General features: G+C 36.3%; 1 protein-coding gene across 1 annotated transcript; it reads left to right on the top strand.

The window, feature by feature from the left end:
• The first annotated feature begins 11,593 nt into the window (after window positions 1–11,593).
• LOC109212954 (exocyst complex component EXO70A1-like) lies at window positions 11,594–21,813 on the top strand. Its single transcript, XM_019376689.1, has 12 exons — window positions 11,594–12,022; window positions 12,787–12,882; window positions 14,322–14,527; window positions 15,356–15,604; window positions 16,792–16,930; window positions 16,998–17,210; window positions 18,023–18,228; window positions 19,591–19,788; window positions 19,871–19,970; window positions 20,695–20,804; window positions 20,888–21,034; window positions 21,287–21,813. Exons 1-12 carry the CDS (start codon window positions 11,834–11,836, stop codon window positions 21,402–21,404), a joined length of 1,971 nt encoding a protein of 656 aa, XP_019232234.1. The 5' UTR covers window positions 11,594–11,833; the 3' UTR covers window positions 21,405–21,813.
• The last annotated feature ends 237 nt before the right edge of the window (window positions 21,814–22,050 follow it).

The raw sequence follows: 22,050 nt of genomic DNA on the forward strand, positions 1-22,050 counted from the left end.
TGGCAATACAAACTGTAGGATACCAACGAACTCAAAGAACGGAGCAAAATCACACTTACGAATTTAGAAGAGATTCTGCGAAATAGAATGCAGGATTTTCAGAAGGAAGAAAGTTCTGTAATTTTTCAGTGTTTCGAAAATGCAGCCATGCCTCAGAATTTATAGGCAATTATCGGAAGAGGTGTGTTGTCTGTTCAGGAAAAGTGTCTGTTCAGAAGGGATTTTAATTAATTATTAAATAATTAATTAAATAAATTTTGTCCAAAAAATAATCTTATCGATCGATCCAAAGCCAAAGCCAAAGCCAAAGCCGAGCCGAGCGAGCGAGCGACGACGGCGCGAGGGTTCATTCTCTTCAACTCCTTTTAAGAGCTCTAAGAAGTGATCCTATATATATACACACAAATGTAGTTGTCCCTCACCAATGAGGGACAAAGTTCAAGACAAAAGCTTACTTCATTTAAATTTTTATTTCCCTCCATTTTATTTCCCACCATTTCCAATTCACACTCTTAGACTTTTAAAGCCTAATGCTTAAAGTCTTTAAAGCCCAATGCTTAAAGTCCAACAGTATGAACCTTTTGCAATGATAGCTGAGATCCGGTAGGGACCTTCCCACGTTGGACCCAGCTTTCCCACATTGAGTTCCCGGGTATTTTGGGTTACTTTCCTTAAGGCTTTGGATCACAGAATTAGGTTTCAAAACATGAGATGACTATCGGGTCATCACAACACGTGATCAGGACTTTCATGTAATTATACATGTTATCCTAAAAGAAACAAACTAAACTACTTAAATAGATCATAAAAGAACGCATGGCAGTAAAATTTATGTTTAGAATAATTTAAGTAGTAGGAGATAAAAAAGTAACTCAATTAGTAACTAATTGAAGCATTTTTCGATATTTGGAGTTTTGATCAACTCCAACTTGACTGATGAGCCATGCAAGTACCCCAAAAAAGGAAAAAAACTCCTTATTCTTTCAATTTGACTTATAAATATATATTGATAATATAATTCCTTTTGTATTATTCGATTTAAATAACTTACAAACAATAGATAACTGCCTATAAATATATGGAGTAATTGATTAATCTAGAAAATAAAGTTGTAACATAGTGTAACAGGTAAAAATACTAAAGGGTTGTTTGGCAGGGTATATAAAAATAGTACTGAATATGGTGTATTAGTAACATTGAGACTGTTATGTTAAAATTAGTTATACTAATTATCCTCGGATTATTTTTAATTGACTGTTTCGTTTGAAATATTAAAGGTTTTGAAAGGACAATTCTGTCTTTGTACATGCTTATCCATATATTAAGGAGTCATTTGGTCGCTCGTTAAAGTGTAAGTTATTCATGTAATAGGACTAACATAACTAGTAATACCATGTTTGGTGTCCTTTAGTCACTTTGTACAAAAGGCATCATATTTATTTTAAACATCAAATGACCAAAAAAACTCTCATATTTATTTTAAATTTCACAGTGCATAATTAAATATAAAGTAAACATTTAACACAAAATAATTTCAACAATACAATCCATAAATTATTAATTCATACATTATTATTGTTCATTACATAACAAACTCTTGTATAACTAAAATTTGCATAACTAATCTCTACATAATCAATCCCTATATTATTAATACTTGCATAACTCTAACCATCAACCAAACAACCGCTAAAAACTATGGTATTGCTAATGTCTTGTTTCCTATGTATAAGAATAGTACTGAGGCCTCATTTGTTTTATTTAAGATTAAGATGTCTGAATCTGAATACACGTCTGAACATCAAGATATGCATTAAGATTAAGACATCTGAATCTGAACACACATCTGAATGTCAAGATGTGTGTTAAGATCTGATTACTAAATGATTAAGACTGTTTGATTTTTAACATCTGAATGTATAAAATTTACGTTTATTTGAAAATTAATAAACATAAAATTTAAATAAAATATTAATTAATTAAATATTCAATCACTAAAATATATAGCTTTTTAAAATATGATAGTTGCTGGTGGTGACGGCTAACGGTAGTGCTTGTGACTACCGACTTAAAGCGGTGGTTGGTGGTAGATTTGGTTGATGGTGGTAGTTTAGGGTAGTAGCTAGTGGTGATTGGTAGTAGTAGCTATTATGATTGATGATAGTGGTGGTGGGTGGTGATAGTTAATAATGGCAGATGGTGGTGGTGGTAGTTGTGATTGAGGAAGATGGTGGTGGGTGGTGGTAGGTTATAATAATAGGCAGTGCCATCTATGGTTGTTGATGGTGATGCAGTGATTAGTTGTGGTAGTTGAGGTGGATGAGTGTTGGCTGTCATTGAGAATGATGGTGGTGGGAGTGGAGGAGGTGGTGGGTGGTGGTAGTCGACAATGGTGGCTGCTATGATTGAGGATGATGGTGGTGGTGGTTGAGTATAGTGGTGGTGGGTGGCATGGCGGTAGTTGATAATGTTAGTAGACTGTATTTGTAAAATAATTCTGGAAATATAAATGAATATAAACAGAAATGAACATAAACAGAAATGACATAAAACCAATTCGAGCCCACTGAATTCGCAGTGTTTCCTTAAGGATTTTAATCCCCTCCTAGTACCCAAGGTTATGGATTATTTCCTCCCAGGATAGAACGAATTACACATTGGTGTAGTGGTACTTCAAACCCCAATGTTTCAGTGAACACAAAGTTCGGTAGCAAATCACACTTACTTTTTACTCTGTTTGATGCTAAAAGTATGCAGAAGAAGGAGAGAAAACTCAGAAAATCGTAGTGAAATTCTGAGCAGAATAGTGTTGTATTTATAGCCAAAGTTGGGCTGAAATCTGAAGAGGTGCAACTCTTCAGAATGGCTGTTTATGCAAAACGCCCACAGCATAAATGCCATTACATAAATGGCCATTTACTCAATAATAAAGAGGGAAAATAAAGAGGAAAAATTGAAGAGGGTAGTTACTTTTCTGTTACCAAAACAGAAAAACGGATTGGATTTAATATTAATATTCTGTTATTGAAACAAATATTTAATAACATTTCTGTTAAAATTTTACTATTAACAAATAAATTTGGTCCAAAAAGTTAATCAATCAATCGATCATTTGACCAAATCCAAATCCAAATTCAAATCCGAATCCGAATCCGAATCCGAAGCCGAAGCCGAAGCCGTAGCCGAAGCCGAAGCCGAGCCGAGCGAGCGAGCGACGACGACGACGACGGCGTGAGGCTTGCCTTCTTCTCAACTCTTTAAGAGCTAGAAGAAGAGAAATTGCTTATATACCTATAAAAAACCTCTTCCTCTTCCAATATGGGACAATGCCCATTTGCCAAGGGGGGAACTTAAAATTTCACTCAAAAATTTTATTTCCCTCCATTTCCCATTCACCCTCTTTTAAGTATTTAATATATATTAATTAAACACATCCAAAACCCAACAATCCCCCACATGAATGGGGAATGGCTATATCACGGAAGTATGCATGAAAAACTGTGTGATTCGCAAGTAAGGATTAATTGCATCTGGATAAGTAGGTTTCCCTTTGAACTTTCCGTAGTGAACTTATGTCGGATATACTCGATCAATCGGTAGATTTGATATCTTTGAACCGTCGAACTTTAGTGTATACCTAGACAACCACAAGTCACACAACCAACCCTTAACCGTCTTTGGTTCTCATTGTTGTGTTCTTTTCAGCCATGAACACCGCCTGGTTTCATAAGTGCGTAGAGAACTGGCCTTACAATGTTCTCCTTGAAGCGGCTAACACTTCACACTTACATAGGTGATTCCTAAACGTGTCATCCCGTAGATACACTATTTGATATACCCCGTATCAAATTTAGAAATTTAAAAAGCCTTAATGCTTTATCCTTGGTACTGAACATTGTCTCATCACGAGAATGGACCAAAAGTTTAGTTGGTAATATTGAACCGTCATAATTGACTTTATTTGATCTCCTTGAACCTAGATCTTGGGATCTCCAGTCTTCTAGGTGGAGTTACCGCCACTATGACTTGTTCTCGGCCACAGTCCCATTCCCCTTGATGACTTCTCAACTACCTCTCTAGTTAGGCCTTTTGTAAGTGGATCCGACATATTATCACTTGACTTTACATAGTCAATCGTGATAATTCCTCTAGAGAGTAATTGTCTAACGGTTTTATGTCTTCGTCATATATGGCGAGACTTACCGTTATACATAACGCTCTCAGCCCTTCCAATTGCCGCTTGACTATCACAATGTGTGCATATTAGTGCCAACGGTTTGGGCCAAAATGAAATATCTTCCAAGAAATTCTGGAGCTATTCAGCTTCTTCACCGGCTTTATCCAAGGCTATGAACTCAGCCTCCATTGTAGAGCGGGCAATACAAGTTTGTTTGGATGACTTCCAAGATACCGCTCCTCCACCAATAGTGAATACATATCCACTTGTGGACTTGGAATCAGTTGATCCGGTGATCCAATTTGCATCACAGTATCCCTCAATGATTGCAGGATATTTATTGTATTGCAAAGCAAAGTCCTGGGTATGTACTAAATACCCCAAAACTCGTTTCATGGCCATCCAATGAGATTGGCCTGGATTGCTCGTATATCGACTCAATTTACTTATAGCACAAGCTATATCTGGTCGTGTACAATTCATGATGTACATTAAGTAACCCAACATACGAGCATAATCCAATTGTGATATGCTCTGGCTTTTGTTCTTTGCTAATGCAAGATTCACATCAATTGGAGTCTTTGCAAATTTTAAAGCCCAAGTGCTTGAATTTTTCAAGTACTGTCTTAATATAATGAGATTGTGACAATGCTAGACCTTGAGAAGTCTTATGGATCTTAATTCCCAGAATTAGATCAGCAACTCCCAAGTCTTTCATATCAAACTTGCTAGTTAGCATACGCTTAGTAGCATTTATGTTGGCAATGTCATTACTCATTATGAGCATATCATCCACATATAAGCAAACAATGACTATGTGATTTGGAACATTTTTAATGTACACACATTTATCACATTCATTTATCTTAAATCCATTTGACAACATTGTTTGGTCAAATTTAGCATGCCATTGTTTGGGTGCTTGTTTTAATCCGTAAAGGGACTTAACAAGTCTACAGACCTTCTTTTCTTTACCTGGAACCACAAACCCTTCAGGTTGTTCCATGTAAATTTCTTCCTCCAACTCTCCATTTAAGAAGGCCGTCTTAACATCCATTTGATGAATTTCAAGACCATAAACTGCAGCTAACGCTACTAACGTTCGTATGGATGTAATTCTTGTAACTGGAGAGTATGTATCAAAATAGTCAAGACCTTCTCGTTGTCTATACCCTTTGACCACAAGTCTTGCCTTATACTTGTCAATAGTGCCATCATCTTTCATTTTCCTCTTAAAGATCCATTTAGAACCCAACGGTTTATTTCCAGGAGGAAGATCAACCAATTCCCATGTATGGTTGTTCAGTATGGATTCTATTTCACTATTGACCGCCTCTTTCCATAACAATGATTCCGAAGAAGACATAGCTTCTTTAAATGTTTGAGGCTCATTTTCCAATAAGAAAGTCACAAAATCTGGTCCAAATGAAGTAGACGTTCTTTGACGTTTACTACGTCTTGGATCCTCTTGGTTAAGTGTACTTTCTTTTGTTTCTTCCCGAGGTCGTTTAGATCCTTCACCAATCGACTCACATTCCTTTTTATACGGATATATATTTTCAAAGAACTCAGCATTATCTGATTCTATAACCGTATTATTATGAATGTCGGGATTTTCTGATTTATGAACCAGAAATCGATATGCTTTACTATTAGTCGCATATCCTATGAAAACACAATCAACGGTTTTCGGTCCTATTTTTACCCTTTTGGGTTTAGGAACTTGCACTTTTGCCAAACACCCCCACACTTTAAAATAATTCAAGTTGGGCTTCCTTCCTTTCCATTTTTCATATGGAATGGATTGTGTTTTGCTATGGGGTACTCGATTTAGTATTCGGCTAGCCGTAAGAATGGCTTCCCCCCACAAGTTCTGTGGCAAACCAGAACTTATCAATAATGCGTTCATCATCTCCTTTAATGAACGATTCTTTCTTTCTGCAATCCCATTGGATTGGGGCGTGTAAGGGGCCGTTGTTTGATGAATAATTCCATATTCTAAACATATTTGTTCAAAAGGAGATTCATATTCACCACCCCTATCACTTCTTATCATTTTGATTTTCTTATTAAGTTGCGTTTCAACTTCATTTTTGTATTGCTTGAATGCGTCTATTGCTTCATCTTTACTATTAAGTAAGTAAACATAGCAATATCGAGTACTATCGTCAATAAAAGTTATGAAATACTTTTTTCCACCGCGAGATGGTATTGACTTCATGTCACAAATATCTGTGTGAATTAAGTCTAAAGGATTTGAATTCCTTTCAACCGACTTATAAGGATGTTTAACATACTTAGATTCCACACATACTTGACATTTTGATTTGTCACATTCAAACTTGGGCAATACTTCCAAATTAATCATTTTCCGTAAGGTTTTATAATTGACATGACCCAAACGTATATGCCATAATTCATTTGACTCAAGTAAGTAAGACGAAGCTGAAATTTTATTATTATTTTCAACAACCATTACATTCAGCTTGAAAAGGCCCTCAGTGAGGTAACCTTTTCCTACAAACATTTCATTCTTACTTATTACAACCTTATCGGAAACAAAAACACATTTAAAACCATTCTTAACAAAACAGAAGTCCAGTAGAGACTAAATCTTCCTAATCTCGGACATGAGGACGTTGTTCAAAGTCACCACTTTGCCGGAAGTCATTTTGAGAAATATCTTCCCACATCCTTCAATCTTCGCCTTTGAAGCATTTCCCATAGAAATCGTCTCATCGGGTCCAACAGGAGCATAAGAAGCAAAAGCTTCTCTAACAGCACAAACATGGCGAGTGGCTCCAGAATCAATCCACCACTGTTTAGGATTGCCCACCAAGTTGCATTCGGAAAGCATGACACATAAATCACCAACATCATCATGCTTTTCAACCATGTTTGCTTGACCCTTCTTCTTGTCTTTCTTCGGAGCACGACACTCCGTAGATTTGTGTCCAGTTTTTCCACAGTTGTAGCAGTTTCCACTGAACCGCTTCTTGCTTGGGTTGTATTTTGGTCCAGAAGCCTTGTTCCTCTTTTTTTTCTCTTCAACAATATTTGCTCCCATTATTGTTGAGTTTCCACGGCCTCTCTTTTCAGCAGCTCTGTTGTCCTCTTCGATTCTCAACCGAACAATGAGATCTTCAAGGGACATCTCCTTGCGTTTGTGTTTCAAGTAGTTTTTGAAGTCCTTCCACAAAGGAGGCAACTTCTCAATCATTGTTGCTACTTGAAATGCTTCATTGATGACAAGACCTTCAATGAAATTTCTATCGGTAAAAATACTAAGATTATTACTTTCAACATCAATATTAATTTGATTTATACCTTCAGCGAGGAGATCGTGAATAATCACTTGCAATTCCTGGACTTGGGTAATAACAGACTTGCTATCTACCATTTTGTAGTCCAAAAACTTTGCAGCAACAAACTTTTTCAACCCGGCATCTTCGGTTTTATATTTCTTTTCAAGCGCAGTCCACAGTTCCTTTGACGTTTCCACGCCACTGTAGACGTTATACAAAGTAGCCTCCAGCCCGCTTAGAATATAATTCTTGCACAAAAAATCTGAATGCTTCCACGCCTCAATCACGAGAAAGCGTTCAGTTTCTGGAGTTTCATCGGACAACACAGGAACATCTTCCTTGATGAACTCCTGGAGACTTAGAGTAGTCAAATAGAAGAACATCTTTTGCTGTCAGCGCTTGAAATCAATCCCGAAGAATTTTTCGGGTTTCTCAGCCGGTGCCAATGCTGCCGGTGTCGTTCGGCTTGTTGAGGCTTTAGCAGTCACCGTTGGAACAGCTTGGTTCTCATTCTCATTAGTCATTTCTGTAAAAGAATGACACAAACGTTAAAATCACGTAGATTTTAATAGAGTACAAAACCACAAAGGTTTTACTCTTCCAGAAACAGTAAGTACAAATACAGAAAATATAATAAATTCCTTAAGCTTGTTAGTAGACTGTATTTGTAAAATAATTCTGGAAATATAAATGAATATAAACAAAAATGAACATAAACAGAAATGACATAAAACCAATTCGAGCCCACTGAATTCACAGAGTTTCCTTAAGGAATTTAATCCCCTCCTAGTACCCAAGGTTATGGATTATTTCCTCCCAGGATAGAACGAATTACACACTGGTGTAGTGGTACTTCAAACCCCAGTATTTCAGCGAACACAAAGTTCGGTAGCAAATCACACTTACTTTTTACTTTGTTTGATGCTAAAAGTATGCAGAAGAAGGAGAGAAAACTCAGAAAATCGTAGTGAAATTCTGAGCAGAATAGTGTAGCCAAAGTTGGGCTGAAATCTGAAAAGGTGCAACTCTTCAGAATGGCTGTTTATGCAAAACGCCCACAACATAAATGTCATTACATAAATGACCATTTATTCAATAATAAAGAGGGAAAATAAAGAGGGAAAATTGAAGAGGGTAGTTACTTTTCTGTTACCAAAACAGAAAAACAGATTGGATTTAATATTAATATTTAATATTAATATTCTGTTATTAAAACAAATATTTAATAACATTTCTGTTAATATTTTATTATTAACAAATAAATTTGGTCCAAAAAGTTAATCAATCAATCGATCATTTGACCAAATCCGAATCCAAATCCGAATCCAAATCCGAAGCCGAAGCCGAAGCCGAAGCCGAAGCCGAAGCCGAAGCCGAGCCGAGCCGAGCGAGCGACGACGACGACGGCGCGAGGCTTGCCTTCTTCTCAACTCTTTAAGAGCTAGAAGAAGAGCAATTGCTTATATACCCATAAAAACCTCTTCCTCTTCCAATATGGGACAATGCCCATTTGCCAAGGGGGTGGGGGGGTGGGAGGGGGGGAGAACTTAAAATTTCATTCAAAAATTTCATTTCCCTCCATTTCCGATTCACCCTCTTTTAAGTATTTAATATATATTAATTAAATACATCCAAAACCCAACAGATAATAATAGGCGATGGAGGCAGTTAACAATGAATATGGATGATTGCATCTTAATGAAATTAAGTCTCTGTTATAGATCTTAATGATTCAGACCTATTCATACCCATTAAGTGATTATAAAGTAAAAAAAACAAACACACTTAACTATTAAGATCTGAATAATGAAGATTCAGACTTTAAAAACAAACGCATTTAATGTTTGAGATCTGAATGATTTAGATTCAGACCTTCATTAAGTGCAAACAAATGAGGCCTGAATATAGTCTTCATTAAGTGCAAACAAATGAGGCCTGAATATAGTGTATTAATTATATATAGGATAAAAAAATACTAAACAAGAAATTAATAATATCAAAATTAAAATATTATTATTTTTCCTAATACATCCTGTCACACCTCCTTTTTACACCCCTACCCCGAAGGATAAATGTATAAGGGAGTTTTTCCATTTAAAGTGACATTATTCGAAATGGGATTATTTATTTATTTTATAGAGTCGCCACTTGGGAAAGGATTGGCTTTTGGTGTCCCAAGTCACCGATTTTAAATCCCAAATCGAGGAAAATTTCGACTTCCCAATTGGAGTCTGCGAACCAGAAATTCTGAATAAGGAATTCTGTTGACCCGAGGGAAGGTGTTAGGCACCCCCGGATCCCGTGGTTCTAGCACGGTCGCTTAAATTATTATAAATGGCTAAACATCTGGTTTTTATACACATTCCCACCTATAATGCAATTTTTTGAGATTATTTACCGCTTTAATTATTTTTACGAAAGTGAACGCCGTTTAAGAGCGTGTTTTTGGATCACGTCACATGAAATGCACACGGATCCTCAACACCTCTTATTCAACGTTTTGGGATTTGGATTTGGGTCACATAAATGTGCACCCGTATTTAAGAAGGTAAGATTATTAAAAAGCGCACCTAAAATGGCTAGCGTCTTATTAACTTTGCGAGGGCCATGAAAATTCGCTAAATGGCACGCCTCGAATTCTAAGGATTTTAAAAGAAATAACTAAATGAGGGCCATGCAATTGTCATTTTATTTGGCACGGCACGCCACAAATTATTTAACGAGAAAAGACAAAAATTAACAGATTTCGCCAATTTTACCAAGAATCAAAACACGATATCAACCACTAATTGATGTACCAAAAAAAAGTTTTAAAAAAAAAATTCTCATGAAGCACACATGATACAAACATACGTTGAACTTCAACAAATTTCAACCAACATCCACATGGTCCATTACTGCTAATCCCTTCATTATTCAAACTAACTTTTGCAATTTCCTTGACTAACAAGAAGGTGAAGTAACAAACAGGAAACCAACTAAGTGACCATGATTTTTACAACAAAATATTTAGCCACCATAACAGATTATAGAACTTTAACTCTCCAAGCAAAAATGATAAAGAAGTTAACAACATGAAACTAAGATGAAGTAACAAACATGAAACCAACTAAGTGAAAATGATTTCTACAACAAAATATTTAGCGACCATAGCAGATTATAGAACTTTAACTATCCAAGCAAAAATGATAAAGAAGATAATAACGGACCTTTGAAGCCTTTCGATATATTAAGATCTTCCAACTGGCTACAAGAAGTACGCGACACTATGGCTAAACACGAACGGACTGTAAGCCGAAGACTAAGGCGGAAATTTTGAACCGGCAACCGGAAACAAACTCGAACCAGCGCTGAAACACTCAAATAGGTTTCATGGCTGCTGTTGCTGTGATAGACGAAGAAGAAGGAGTAGTGGCGATGAAGATCTCTTTGTGTGCGTGATTTTCAGGCGTTTTTGGTGCTGATTTTTGGAAGATTTTCTGCTGGATTTTCTTTGCCTTTTAGATCTGTTTTTGGGCTGATTTCCGTTGGGGAATGGGACTGATTTTGGGGTCAGAAAAAGGTTGGCTATAGCTGATGGGTTTCAAGGTGTTTTGTGGTGAATTTTTGTATAAGAATAGTGAAGGAAATGGTTAGCTCTAAGGTTCTTTCATGGCTGTTCTTGGTTGAGATTTTTATCAGGAAGAAGAGAAAGTTGGAGCCTCCTTTTTCCGTTTCTTTTCGTTAGGAAGAAGAAGATGATACTCCTTTCTCGTGCTCTCCCTTTNTATCAATTTTTATTGAGATTCATTATTCATGGATATGCTTTTTTTATAAAAAGCTTCATCTGTACAATTATAGAAAAACCAAAATTTGAGGAAAAAATACAATTAAGTGTTAATCTAATTCATTTGAATTAAAAATAGTATTTCAAATATTTAAATTATAAAATATTTGTATTATTCTAAAAATATTTAAAAATTATTATTAAATCTATTAAGGTCTTTTATTGATCAAATTCACTTCACTAGTGTACGTATAATTTCTAACACTTGAAAGTACATAAGTGCCATTTTAATTCCTTTCGAGAAAAAAAGATCCACATATAAGTAACATAGATTTCGAAGTTGACCATTTTGACAACACAAAGGAGAAAGGAGCCACCAAGACACACCCTGTCATAGCAAACCACAAGCAATACATTTGTCCACCATTGTCAACTATCATTAACCCTTTATTTCTTCTCCCTATTATTCATTTATTACTTTCATTCCTTTCCTTAACACAACTCCTTTTCATTTCCCCTCAATTTCTTTGCCTATTCTTGCAAAAGTTGAACAAGTCTTCACACCAAAAAGAGAGGAAAAAAAGGATGGGTATGCCAAGAAACACAGGCGGGGGAGGAATAGCAGTAGTGGGTATTGATATGTTAAGTGAAAGAGCAGCAAAGATGAGAGAAGCAGTACATAAGAGTCAGTCCATTACAGATAATATGGTTTCTATTTTGGGTTCTTTTGACCATCGTCTTTCTGCTCTTGAAACTGCTATGCGTCCAACCCAGGTAACCCTTTTTTCCTTAAAGTTTTGTTCTTTGATTTTTATACTTATGTTTTGTATCTTTTTCGTATGTGATCAAGAAATAGTTGCTGGGGTTTTAATCTTTTTGATTGTTTCAAATTGAAGATTTCATGTTCTTGAAATTTGGATCTAGTTTTTGCTACCAAATATATTTGGTGCCAACCACCAACTAGTAACTGTTACTAACAGAGAAAAAGGGAAATAAAAGACATGGAAAATAACTATTCAATTCAAATGTGAAAATAAAGTAGGGTGGGATATGGTTTTTTGGTGTGTGTGTGTGTGTGTGTGGGGGGGGAGGGGGGTGGTGGTGGTGGATATTTGCTTGGGAACTAAAGTGATTTTGGCTTAAAAGGATCTGAATGTGGAAAAGGATGAGATTTTCGGCCGTGTTTCATTTCAAGATTCCATTTTGAGCTAACTGAGCTAGATTGAAATTCTTACAACTGCTCTAATTTTGACTATGTAAAACAAGGTATCATTTTTTTTTTGGTGTTGGTTTTGTTGTTTTTTCCCCTCTTTTGGGGGTGCTTTATTTTGCCGGGAATCAAGTGATTTTTGGTTGAGAGGATCTGAATGTTGAAAAAGATGAGATTTTGGGTTGTGTTTCATTTCAACATTTCCATTTTGAGTCAACTGGGTTGATTGAAATTCTTACAACTGATCTGGTTTTGGTCAAGACATTAACATTTTTGGTCATTTTCAGTTTTGCCATTTATTGATTGGTACTCAATCTGCTCTATGTAGATTAGGACTCATGCTATTCGGAAGGCTCATGTGAACATTGATAAGACTTTGAAGGCCGCCGATGTTATACTCTCCCAATTTGATCTTTCCCGTCAGGTTTGCTTTAACTTCTGATTTTTGTCATTGCTTTGTTGTTAGAGTTCTGTTGAATATTTTGGGATTTCACAATTAATGATTGCCTTGCAGTGTCGAAATTAGTTAATAAAAATAACTAATCTTTCAGATGCTCACCAATTTGATTCCTAACTGAGATTTTATATGGAGATGATATGGGTAGTGCCTAATTTTACAATAAATTTCAAATTTCACCAGCAGGAATTATCCATATGTATCCCAAAACAAAAAAAGAGAGTAGTTTGAGGCTGAGTTTATTTACAGTAGACCCCAATTGACTTTGGCCTTGACTCGTAAAAGATGTTAGCAAAAGAACAGAAAAAGTTTTTAGGATTTTCACTTATAAAAAGTTGCCTTCTGTAGAATATTTTTGCTGGATAAATAGTGGCAGTCCTTTGTTTGATGGAATTTGTCCAAACTCCAAACTTTGTGGTTCACCTCTACTGCCAGTGTAGTAGTATTGCTTTTAATTTTGGGATCTTTGCACAAATAGCCGGCCAGATTCATTGTTTATTTTTATTCGCTGGTATACATAGATTATGCACTGATTATACACAGTTATACACATTACATATGGATTATGTATATAATATATTATACATCCACATGCTATTTTTAGTTTATGGACTTGGGTGAGCGGCTATTTAGATTAGTTCTTCTTTATTTTTTGATGACCAAGAAATCCCCGAGGTACAGTAGTCACATGGTTTGAAATAAAGCATTTAGATGGGCCTAAAATGAGCACTTTCACATTTTCCCCCCTACCAACCAAAAGGGGCACCTCATCACCCACGCCTTCTTGGCGTGCACCTCACTTTAATATTTTTTGGAGGGTTTATTCTCAAGGACTCTTGTATGAGTTAGTCATTAATACTTGTTGCCTGTACTTCTTGGAATAGAAAATATAGTTACTTGCTACATTTGGGTCAAAGGAATTATTGTCACTATAAAAAAGGTAATCATGACTCCAACAGGTGCTATTCAACCCATTGGAATTTCCTTTCGCCGCTAGCATTATAATTTGGGCATTTGAGAACCCCGCCTCATCCTATTTTTTCAACAACGATCCTTTAGCAGTTTTTAGTAATTGCACTCGACATTATGGAATTGGAATCGCTTCGGACAGCAATGAAAGAGGGAATCATGGGTGGTATTGCTACCTTTGACTAGTAAACACTACAGCTTTTTCTAGAGTCAAATGATTTTAACTGGAAATGGTTTCAGAATGGGGGTTTTTCTTTGTGTTAGAGATGTAGGGTAAACACAAATCCTCTCTGGCGGTTAAAAAGGAAAAGGGAAAAAAAGAAAGATCCACCATCGAAATGTGGTTCTCCCTTTCTAGTCTGATACAAAGTTGAGTTACTTTTGAAATATTCTTTTTGAACTTGGAGCTGCTCAACTCATGGTTCCATCATATGTAGGCAGAGGCGAAAATACTTAAAGGCCCACACGAGGACCTAGAAAGTTACCTTGAAGCAATTGAACAACTGAGAAACAACATTCGCTTCTTCAACAACAACAAAAGCTTCAAGAGTAGTGATGGAGTGCTCAATAGTGCAAATAGCTTACTTGCCAAGGCTATTTCAAAGCTTGAAGAGGAGTTTAAGCAGTTGTTGTCATCTTACAGGTTTGTTGGCATTCTTAACATTCAAAGTATAATTATTATTCTTTTTTATAGAAAGTAAACCATTCAGAGTATTATTCTTTCTCATCCAAACAGAAAAAGTATATATTTCATAATTTTATCTCGACACCTTCTCCTTTTCTTCCATTTATTCCTTTTGTTTGTTCTCTCCGTTCGTAATTTCTTTTGTCCTTATGTGTGGGATTATCGTTTTTTCAATATTCAAGTATCAATGTCATAGTGATTATAGTGTACTTCTTACCTTTCAAGTTTCATGTAAAATTGTAGCTGTAACAATTTATGGAAACTAAATATTCAATTACTCTTCAGGTTGACCTTTATGTGGGCTGTTATTGTGGCTTTTACTAACATTTTTGGGTTTGAGACTCGAGCATTTTGTGACTAGTCTTCTCATAAAGATGTTACTGTCTGTTTAACAATCCTATTGTTTGGGCTTATGTTCTCAATCTTCTCTCTGGTCAATGGATCTATATACACTAAATATGTTTTGCCAATGAAGTTCTGCTCTAGTGGTAAAAGTTAAGCCCCAAAGAGCTCGAGGTTATAGGCTTCTCCCTAAAAGTAGGGTAAGTTGTGTTGTGTATCATAGTAAGTTCTAACAGAAGTTTGGATGGCTTTATATTTGTCTTGTCCATGCTGTTATTCATCACTTGCTTTGCAATAGTTTTGCGTTATACTCCTGCTCGCTAAGCAGTGGTGAATGTGGGGGGTTTTATATTTGTCCGTGTGTATGCTGTTATTTATTTCTTGCCATGCTATTGTTTTGCTTTTCAATTGAGCTTTGACTAAATCTGAGTTCTGCTTTTTCAGCAAACCTGTTGAACCAGAACGTCTTTTTGAATGCCTTCCAAATTCAATGCGGCCATCATCTGGATCACCAGGAGAATCTAATGGTAAGAACCATTTGTCAAGTAGTCACGCTGAGCATAATAACGGAACAGATAATACCGTCTATACACCACCAACTCTTATCCCTCCAAGGATCCTGCCGCTACTGCATGATCTAGTCCAACAGATGGTTCAAGCTGTTCATCAACAGCAGCTGGTAAAAATATACAGGTAAATATCTGTTGTTTAACCGTAGAAATTTGAATTATATGTGATCTTGAAGCATCAGAATTTTGTGTTAGATCCACCCATTGCTGTGAAAAAGCTGAATCTTTTCTTTATTAAGCCAGAATAAGGTTACTCGAAAACCTTGGAAAATTTAAAGAAACAAAGAAAAAGAACAAAATAATTGCTTTGGTTGTGATTCTAGAAATTAATGTTATGTTTAAGAGATACAGCGCTACTCATGAACCTAGTTTCAACGTACAAGTTGGCTAAGTTGCTCCGACATGGCAATTTAGGTGCCGCACCCGTGTCGACACGACACTAGTATGGGTGTGGGTATGGGATCCGTACCGGATCTGGTCAAACAATTTTGGGTACTTTGACCACAATGGACGGAAATATTCGACACGAGATACAATTTGATTCCCAAAATCAGAACCAAAACTAGGATAAATTTGAAGAAAATATCATACCTTATCTAAGAAATCAATCCTTTACTTATCTATAACTTGAGAATATCAAGAAATCCACACTTTACAAGTTATACTTAGGTATTCCACAAAATTTATCATAATTTAAAGATATTTTTTATATTTTTAGTCGGATCCTCGCACCCGTCCGTATCCGTACTAGGATCCGTGTCCCCGAATCTTAGAATTTACATCTCGAAGGATCCGACATCTAGATCCGCACCCGTATCGGACACCCGCACCCGTGTCCGAGCAACTTAGCAAGTTGGAACCCCTAGTCAATGAATGACGTGATTCTTTTTTGTGTGTGTGTGTTTTGGTGGGGGGGGGGGGGGGGATGCAGGATTGTAGTCTCTTTAGTGGAGTCATAATGGGATACCGTTGTTGGATTGGTAGAATGAGTTGATGGGAAGCATTTCGGTTCTGCTGATGTTCTTATATTGTGAATTTGTGATTGACCTGAGATTGGAAGATTGAGTTGGAAAAAATAAAGGGTGAGGTGTAAGTATCATTACGGCGAATTCAGTCTTGTCATGGAGTGGACATGGTGCTTCCTTTTGCTATTGCTGTCTGTGTAAAAAGTTTCTTGTGTTTTTGTTGTTTGTAGTATTATGAAGATTCTTATATACATCTCGCATCAATTTTCTGTTAAAGCAAATTCTTCCTTTAGTTCCTCTGCTGCCTTCTTTTCTCATTCTTTCAATTTATAAATTGCTGCCATAGGGATACCCGTTCTCCTGTTCTGGAAGAAAGTCTTCGCAAGTTGGGAGTGGAAAAACTTAGCAAAGATGATGTCCAGAAGATGCAATGGGAAGTTCTGGAATTTAAAATTGGAAACTGGATTCATTTTATGCGGATTGCTGTAAGTTTTCTCTAACAACCTCAGTAAGTTGGGAAAAAATCGGCATTTGACTATCTTATGATAACAGGTCAAATTGTTATTTGCTGCGGAGCGAAAAGTTTGTGATCAAATGTTTGAAGGATTTGAGCACCTCAAAGATCAATGTTTTGCTGAAGTTACTACTGGGAGTGTTGCTGTGCTGCTTAGTTTTGGTGATGCAATTGCCAAAAGCAAAAGATCACCTGAGAAGTTGTTTGTGCTTCTAGATATGTATGAAATAATGCGGGAACTTCATTCAGAGGTATGAACATTAGCAACAGGCTTTGATTTATTAGATTGTGGCAAAGTGGAAAAGGTCAAGAGTAAAATATAGTCTAAAATTTTCATTAAACCTTTGTTGCTGAAGTCCTCAATCAAGAATCAATGTCTTTAATGTGGTGACAATTGACATTGGTTTACTTGCTACCTTGTATAGTTTAAGCAAGTTGTTAATAGATATTTGCTACAGATAATGCTCTTTAATTGAGGGTGTTAATATATTACTTGACTCACATGATTGATAATTAAGCCAAAACATGCACCTGGTTCTTTGATAAAGTAGTAACGGGCTTCTATACGGTTGTTCCATCTTACCTTATACTTGTAGGCTTAAAAGCTGCCTACCATCCGGAAGATATAATAATCTCAAGTTATGCTAGTCTGTTGCTGAAAGACTACTGACTATTTAATGGATATGGCCCCAAATGAAATTTTGCATGGTCTGAAACCATGGTGATGACATGACTAACAAATGGAATATCAGTACCTACTGGAAAAGTATGGTGTAAGTGAAGTAAGCATACGGAATCTTAGTAGCTCAGTTGGTTGCCTGAATTTTCACCTGGTGGTGAGGGTTCGAGTATATGTATATATATATTTGCGCTGAATATCGTTTGACTTATTTTGGCTTAAACAGGCCTCTCTTAGAGGTCTACTGCATTTCTCTGGTTGCATCCTATGTCTATCTAATGCATCCCACAATGTTTTAGGTGTATTTTTTTCATCTTTGTCAACTTTGTAATCTGTTATCAGCCTTCTGGTTTAATACACATGAATATTGTGGATTTTCTGCAGATTGAATTACTTTTTAGAGGTAAATCTTGCAATGAAATCAGGGAATCTGCCTTTGGTTTGTCAAAGCGACTTGCTCAGACAGCCCAAGAAACCTTTCGTGATTTTGAAGAAGCTGTCGAGAAAGATGCAACCAAAACCGCCGTATCAGATGGAACTGTCCATCCCTTGACGAGCTATGTGATTAATTATGTGAAGTTCCTGTTCGAGTAAGTTGTCTCAACTAAATGATGTTTTTTATATATTCATATAATTAGAAGCTTCTTGATACTACTATACATCTATACCATGTTTCTTCACTAGCTAGTGGAACAACTTGTAGCGTGCTTTACCCAGCTTATCTCTTTAATGTGCCGTAAAATAAGAAGTTTCTGCAACTGGGAGAATTGTGTGAAAGTAGTTCAAACTACCATGTCTTGCCTTCTGGTTGTCTTGATTGTTTTTCGCTCTAAAGGGGTGGATGGACAAGATGCTCGATTTAAAGTTTCATGGATGTTGATGGTTTCACGAATAAATGCATTAGAAAGACAAGTTACAGATCTACTGATCTGGAAGTGAGGTGTATGGATAGCGAGCTTAGGTCCTGAGGCATTTAAAAATTTATAAAACACTCACAAAAGCAGAGCACGAGGGTTGAGTGGAAGAATCTTTTAGCTATGTGAATTTACATGCAAAATTGATCATAAAATATTAAGGAACTCACAAATTGCTGCATCACAAGACTATAAAGCAGTTACTGGAATCAAGCTTTTGGCTTGATGTGAGTTGGCTGGTGCCTCAGAGGTAAGGAGCATGCTATTGAACGTAATGTTGTGAGAAAAGGAAACCAGAGGGTATGGCCTATCGTTCTAAATGCGGTGATGTCGGTGCTATCGAGCAACAATCACTGCTGTATGTTTGCTAGTAAAGAACACATCAAATATAAGATCAAACGAGAGTTTGGTTTTCCTTCTTTGGCTAAAAAAATGCTCTAGGTAGGAAGTTTCCGGCAGTGATTGCAAAAAATAGAAGGAAGAAACCATATAGGGGATGCGGGGTGAGGTAATAAGGGTATAAAAAATAATATACCAAAAGACGATCATAATGTACATATGATTTTCCCAACTGGTTGAGATCTATGTTGCTCGGATTCTCCGAAAATTTTGCCGGGTGCGGGTCGGATCCTCCAAAAGTAGTGTATTTTTGGAGGATCCGCCACGGGTGCGGCATCATTTTGGAGAGTCCGCGCAACATAGGTTGAGATACCAGCAAGAATAGTGTGAAAGGTATCCGCCATTTGTCTAGAGTGCAAGAATCAAATGTTACTCGTGTATTATTTACCCTAGTTTCTGTTGGTAGAATGGCTATTTTTGCTTCTGTTTAGTTTTAGCGGCTACAGTGCTTCGTGCTTTATAACTATCTGACACGAAGGGAGATAAAGGAGCTTTTACTTTGTTAAAATGTTTGTTAGATGTGTAACTGCGGAGATCTTGTCCTCAGCTGTTACACCTCTTCTCTGCTTAAACAATTAAGTATACTTCTGTTTGAAACTAAATATAACCAAACCTGACTGTGTGGTTCTTTCTGTTCAGCTATCAATCGACATTGAAACAACTGTTCCAAGAGTTTGAAAATGGAGATTCAAATTCTCAACTAGCTTCCGTTACAATGCGCATAATGCAAGCTCTTCAAACCAATTTGGATGGGAAATCTAAGCAGTATAAGGATCCAGCTCTTACTAACTTGTTCCTTATGAACAATATTCACTACATGGTCAGATCTGTTCGCAGGTTTGTTACATGCTCGGTGACTGCCTTAGTAGTAGTATATTTGCTTGAAAATTGGCGGTGCTTATAATTTGTTTCCTTCTAGGTCTGAAGCCAAGGATTTATTGGGTGACGATTGGGTTCAAAGACACCGGAGAGTTGTACAGCAACACGCAAATCAATACAAAAGAATTACTTGGGCAAAGGTATTGATTCTCTTGCCTCTCCCTCCCCATTATTTCTTTTCTGAAAGAAAGTAAAAAAGGAAGAAAAAGGAGACACAGAAATAGCAACAAATTTTAAAATATGAGCTTACTCTCTGATCTGCAACATTTATTAATGCTATTCAAAGTTGAAGTTAAGTTAGTGATAATACCATAAGGGGTTAAGTTTGACATGATGATATGTGTGGGCATTATCTTCATTAATTTTCTCTTATTTGCTGCTCCAGTTGTGATGTCTAATTACGGTCACTTGAGTTACTTTATGTTTTTATGAAATTTTCTGTGGTGGTATTTGCTATTTGTTCTTTCTTTTTCTTTCATGTTTCCGAAAATATGTCTCCTACAAAGGGAACACTACTAAATATTATAAGTAATGCCTCTCAAATAGATAGAAGCATATTGGTGAAACACCAAAACACTAGAACACTAAATCTTTGGCACTTTCATATGTGGTATAAATTATCTCTACATCAATGAGTAAACTATGTGATTGTTAGAAAAGTTGCACAATAAACTACCTATTGCTTTTCTTTTATACATCCAACATCATCATCATCATCATTCTTTTGGTATTTTCGTGCAATTATCCTGGTTATTTTGATTTGTTGTTCTCCTTCCGGGATTCTAGGATCGAGTGAACTTATCCGAAAAGATAGGTTTTGCATTAGCTAATCATAGTCAATAACTTGTTTTTATTTTGAAGTAGATTCTGCAATGCCTCTCGATTCAAGGGCTAACATCATCTGGGGGCAGTAACTCTATGGGTGTAGACGGACAAAATAACAGTGGAGTTTCAAGAGCGCTTGTAAAAGAAAGGTCCATTTCTTTAACCAAGTTAACTTCATGTTCAGATAAATATCTTCATTCTAGTCCGCTAAGCATTTGGTCACTTTTTACAGGTTGAAGACTTTCAATATTCAATTTGAGGAACTTCATCAAAGACAAAGTCAATGGACAGTTCCAGACACCGAGTTACGAGAATCATTGAGGCTTGCAGTTGCTGAAGTCTTACTGCCTGCATACAGATCTTTCATCAAACGATTCGGGTATGATATCTTAACCAATTATGTTTGTGTTTATTTTTGGTATGATGGTTTTCGGAAAACACTTGAATCACTAGAGGATTGTTGATGAATTGATACATTTCGAAATGTGTGATTATTAGCATCCAAAATTAGTTGCCTCAAACTTTATGTTTACTCAGTTTGGCTGGTAAATGATTTTGTATGTGAACCATTACTTTGTCGCAAGTAGCAATTATTCTTATTCTGATGATTGAATGTATTTTTTTGCTATAGGCCAATGGTTGAGAATGGTAAGAATCCCCAAAAGTATATCAGGTACTCGGCTGAAGATCTTGAACGTATGCTTGGTGAATTTTTTGAGGGTAAGACGTTGAATGAGCCAAAACGATGAACCTCAGACTAAAAAAGCTAGCTTCATTCAACACTATCTTATGCTGATCCGCAACGTAGTTGTTACCTGATTGAGTTCTTTCGCCGAGTTGATGGGGGACATCTGGTTCTTTGTTTACTACTTCTGTGGTGTAGTATCTGCAGGTTGCAAGAAAAGTTTCAGGAAATAAAAGTGACAAGAGTATATATGATATGAGAACTGTAAAATGTAGTGTTTTCTTTTAATTTTCTCTAGTGGTACAAGTGTTTAACATGACATGTAACATTTTGTACAGAAAAATTTGTCTTTATTCGTTCATATAGGCTTTTTTGCGTTTTTTTTGATATGTGACAGCTATTCTACGATTGAAGTAATAATGCTAACTGGGTTCTCCATAGCGGCAGAGGCGAATCCAATATTTAAATTTAAACGATTCAACTTTTACGATTTCAGCATTAAATTCATCTAAACTATGGTTCAATCATAAGATTTGTCGAGATTTTAGTAGGTTTTTCAATACTATATATTTATATTTTGTGTTGAAAGTTATGGCCGGTAGGCTACACTCCTTTCCCCCCCTGGATTGCGGCGCAAAATGATCATATTTGTGTAAATTTCCCTTGGAATATTATTACTTGCATTTAAGACTTAAGTCCAATGTTAAACT

Source organism: Nicotiana attenuata, unplaced genomic scaffold (genome assembly GCF_001879085.1).
Source record: "Nicotiana attenuata strain UT unplaced genomic scaffold, NIATTr2, whole genome shotgun sequence".
NCBI lineage: Eukaryota > Viridiplantae > Streptophyta > Magnoliopsida > Solanales > Solanaceae > Nicotiana > Nicotiana attenuata.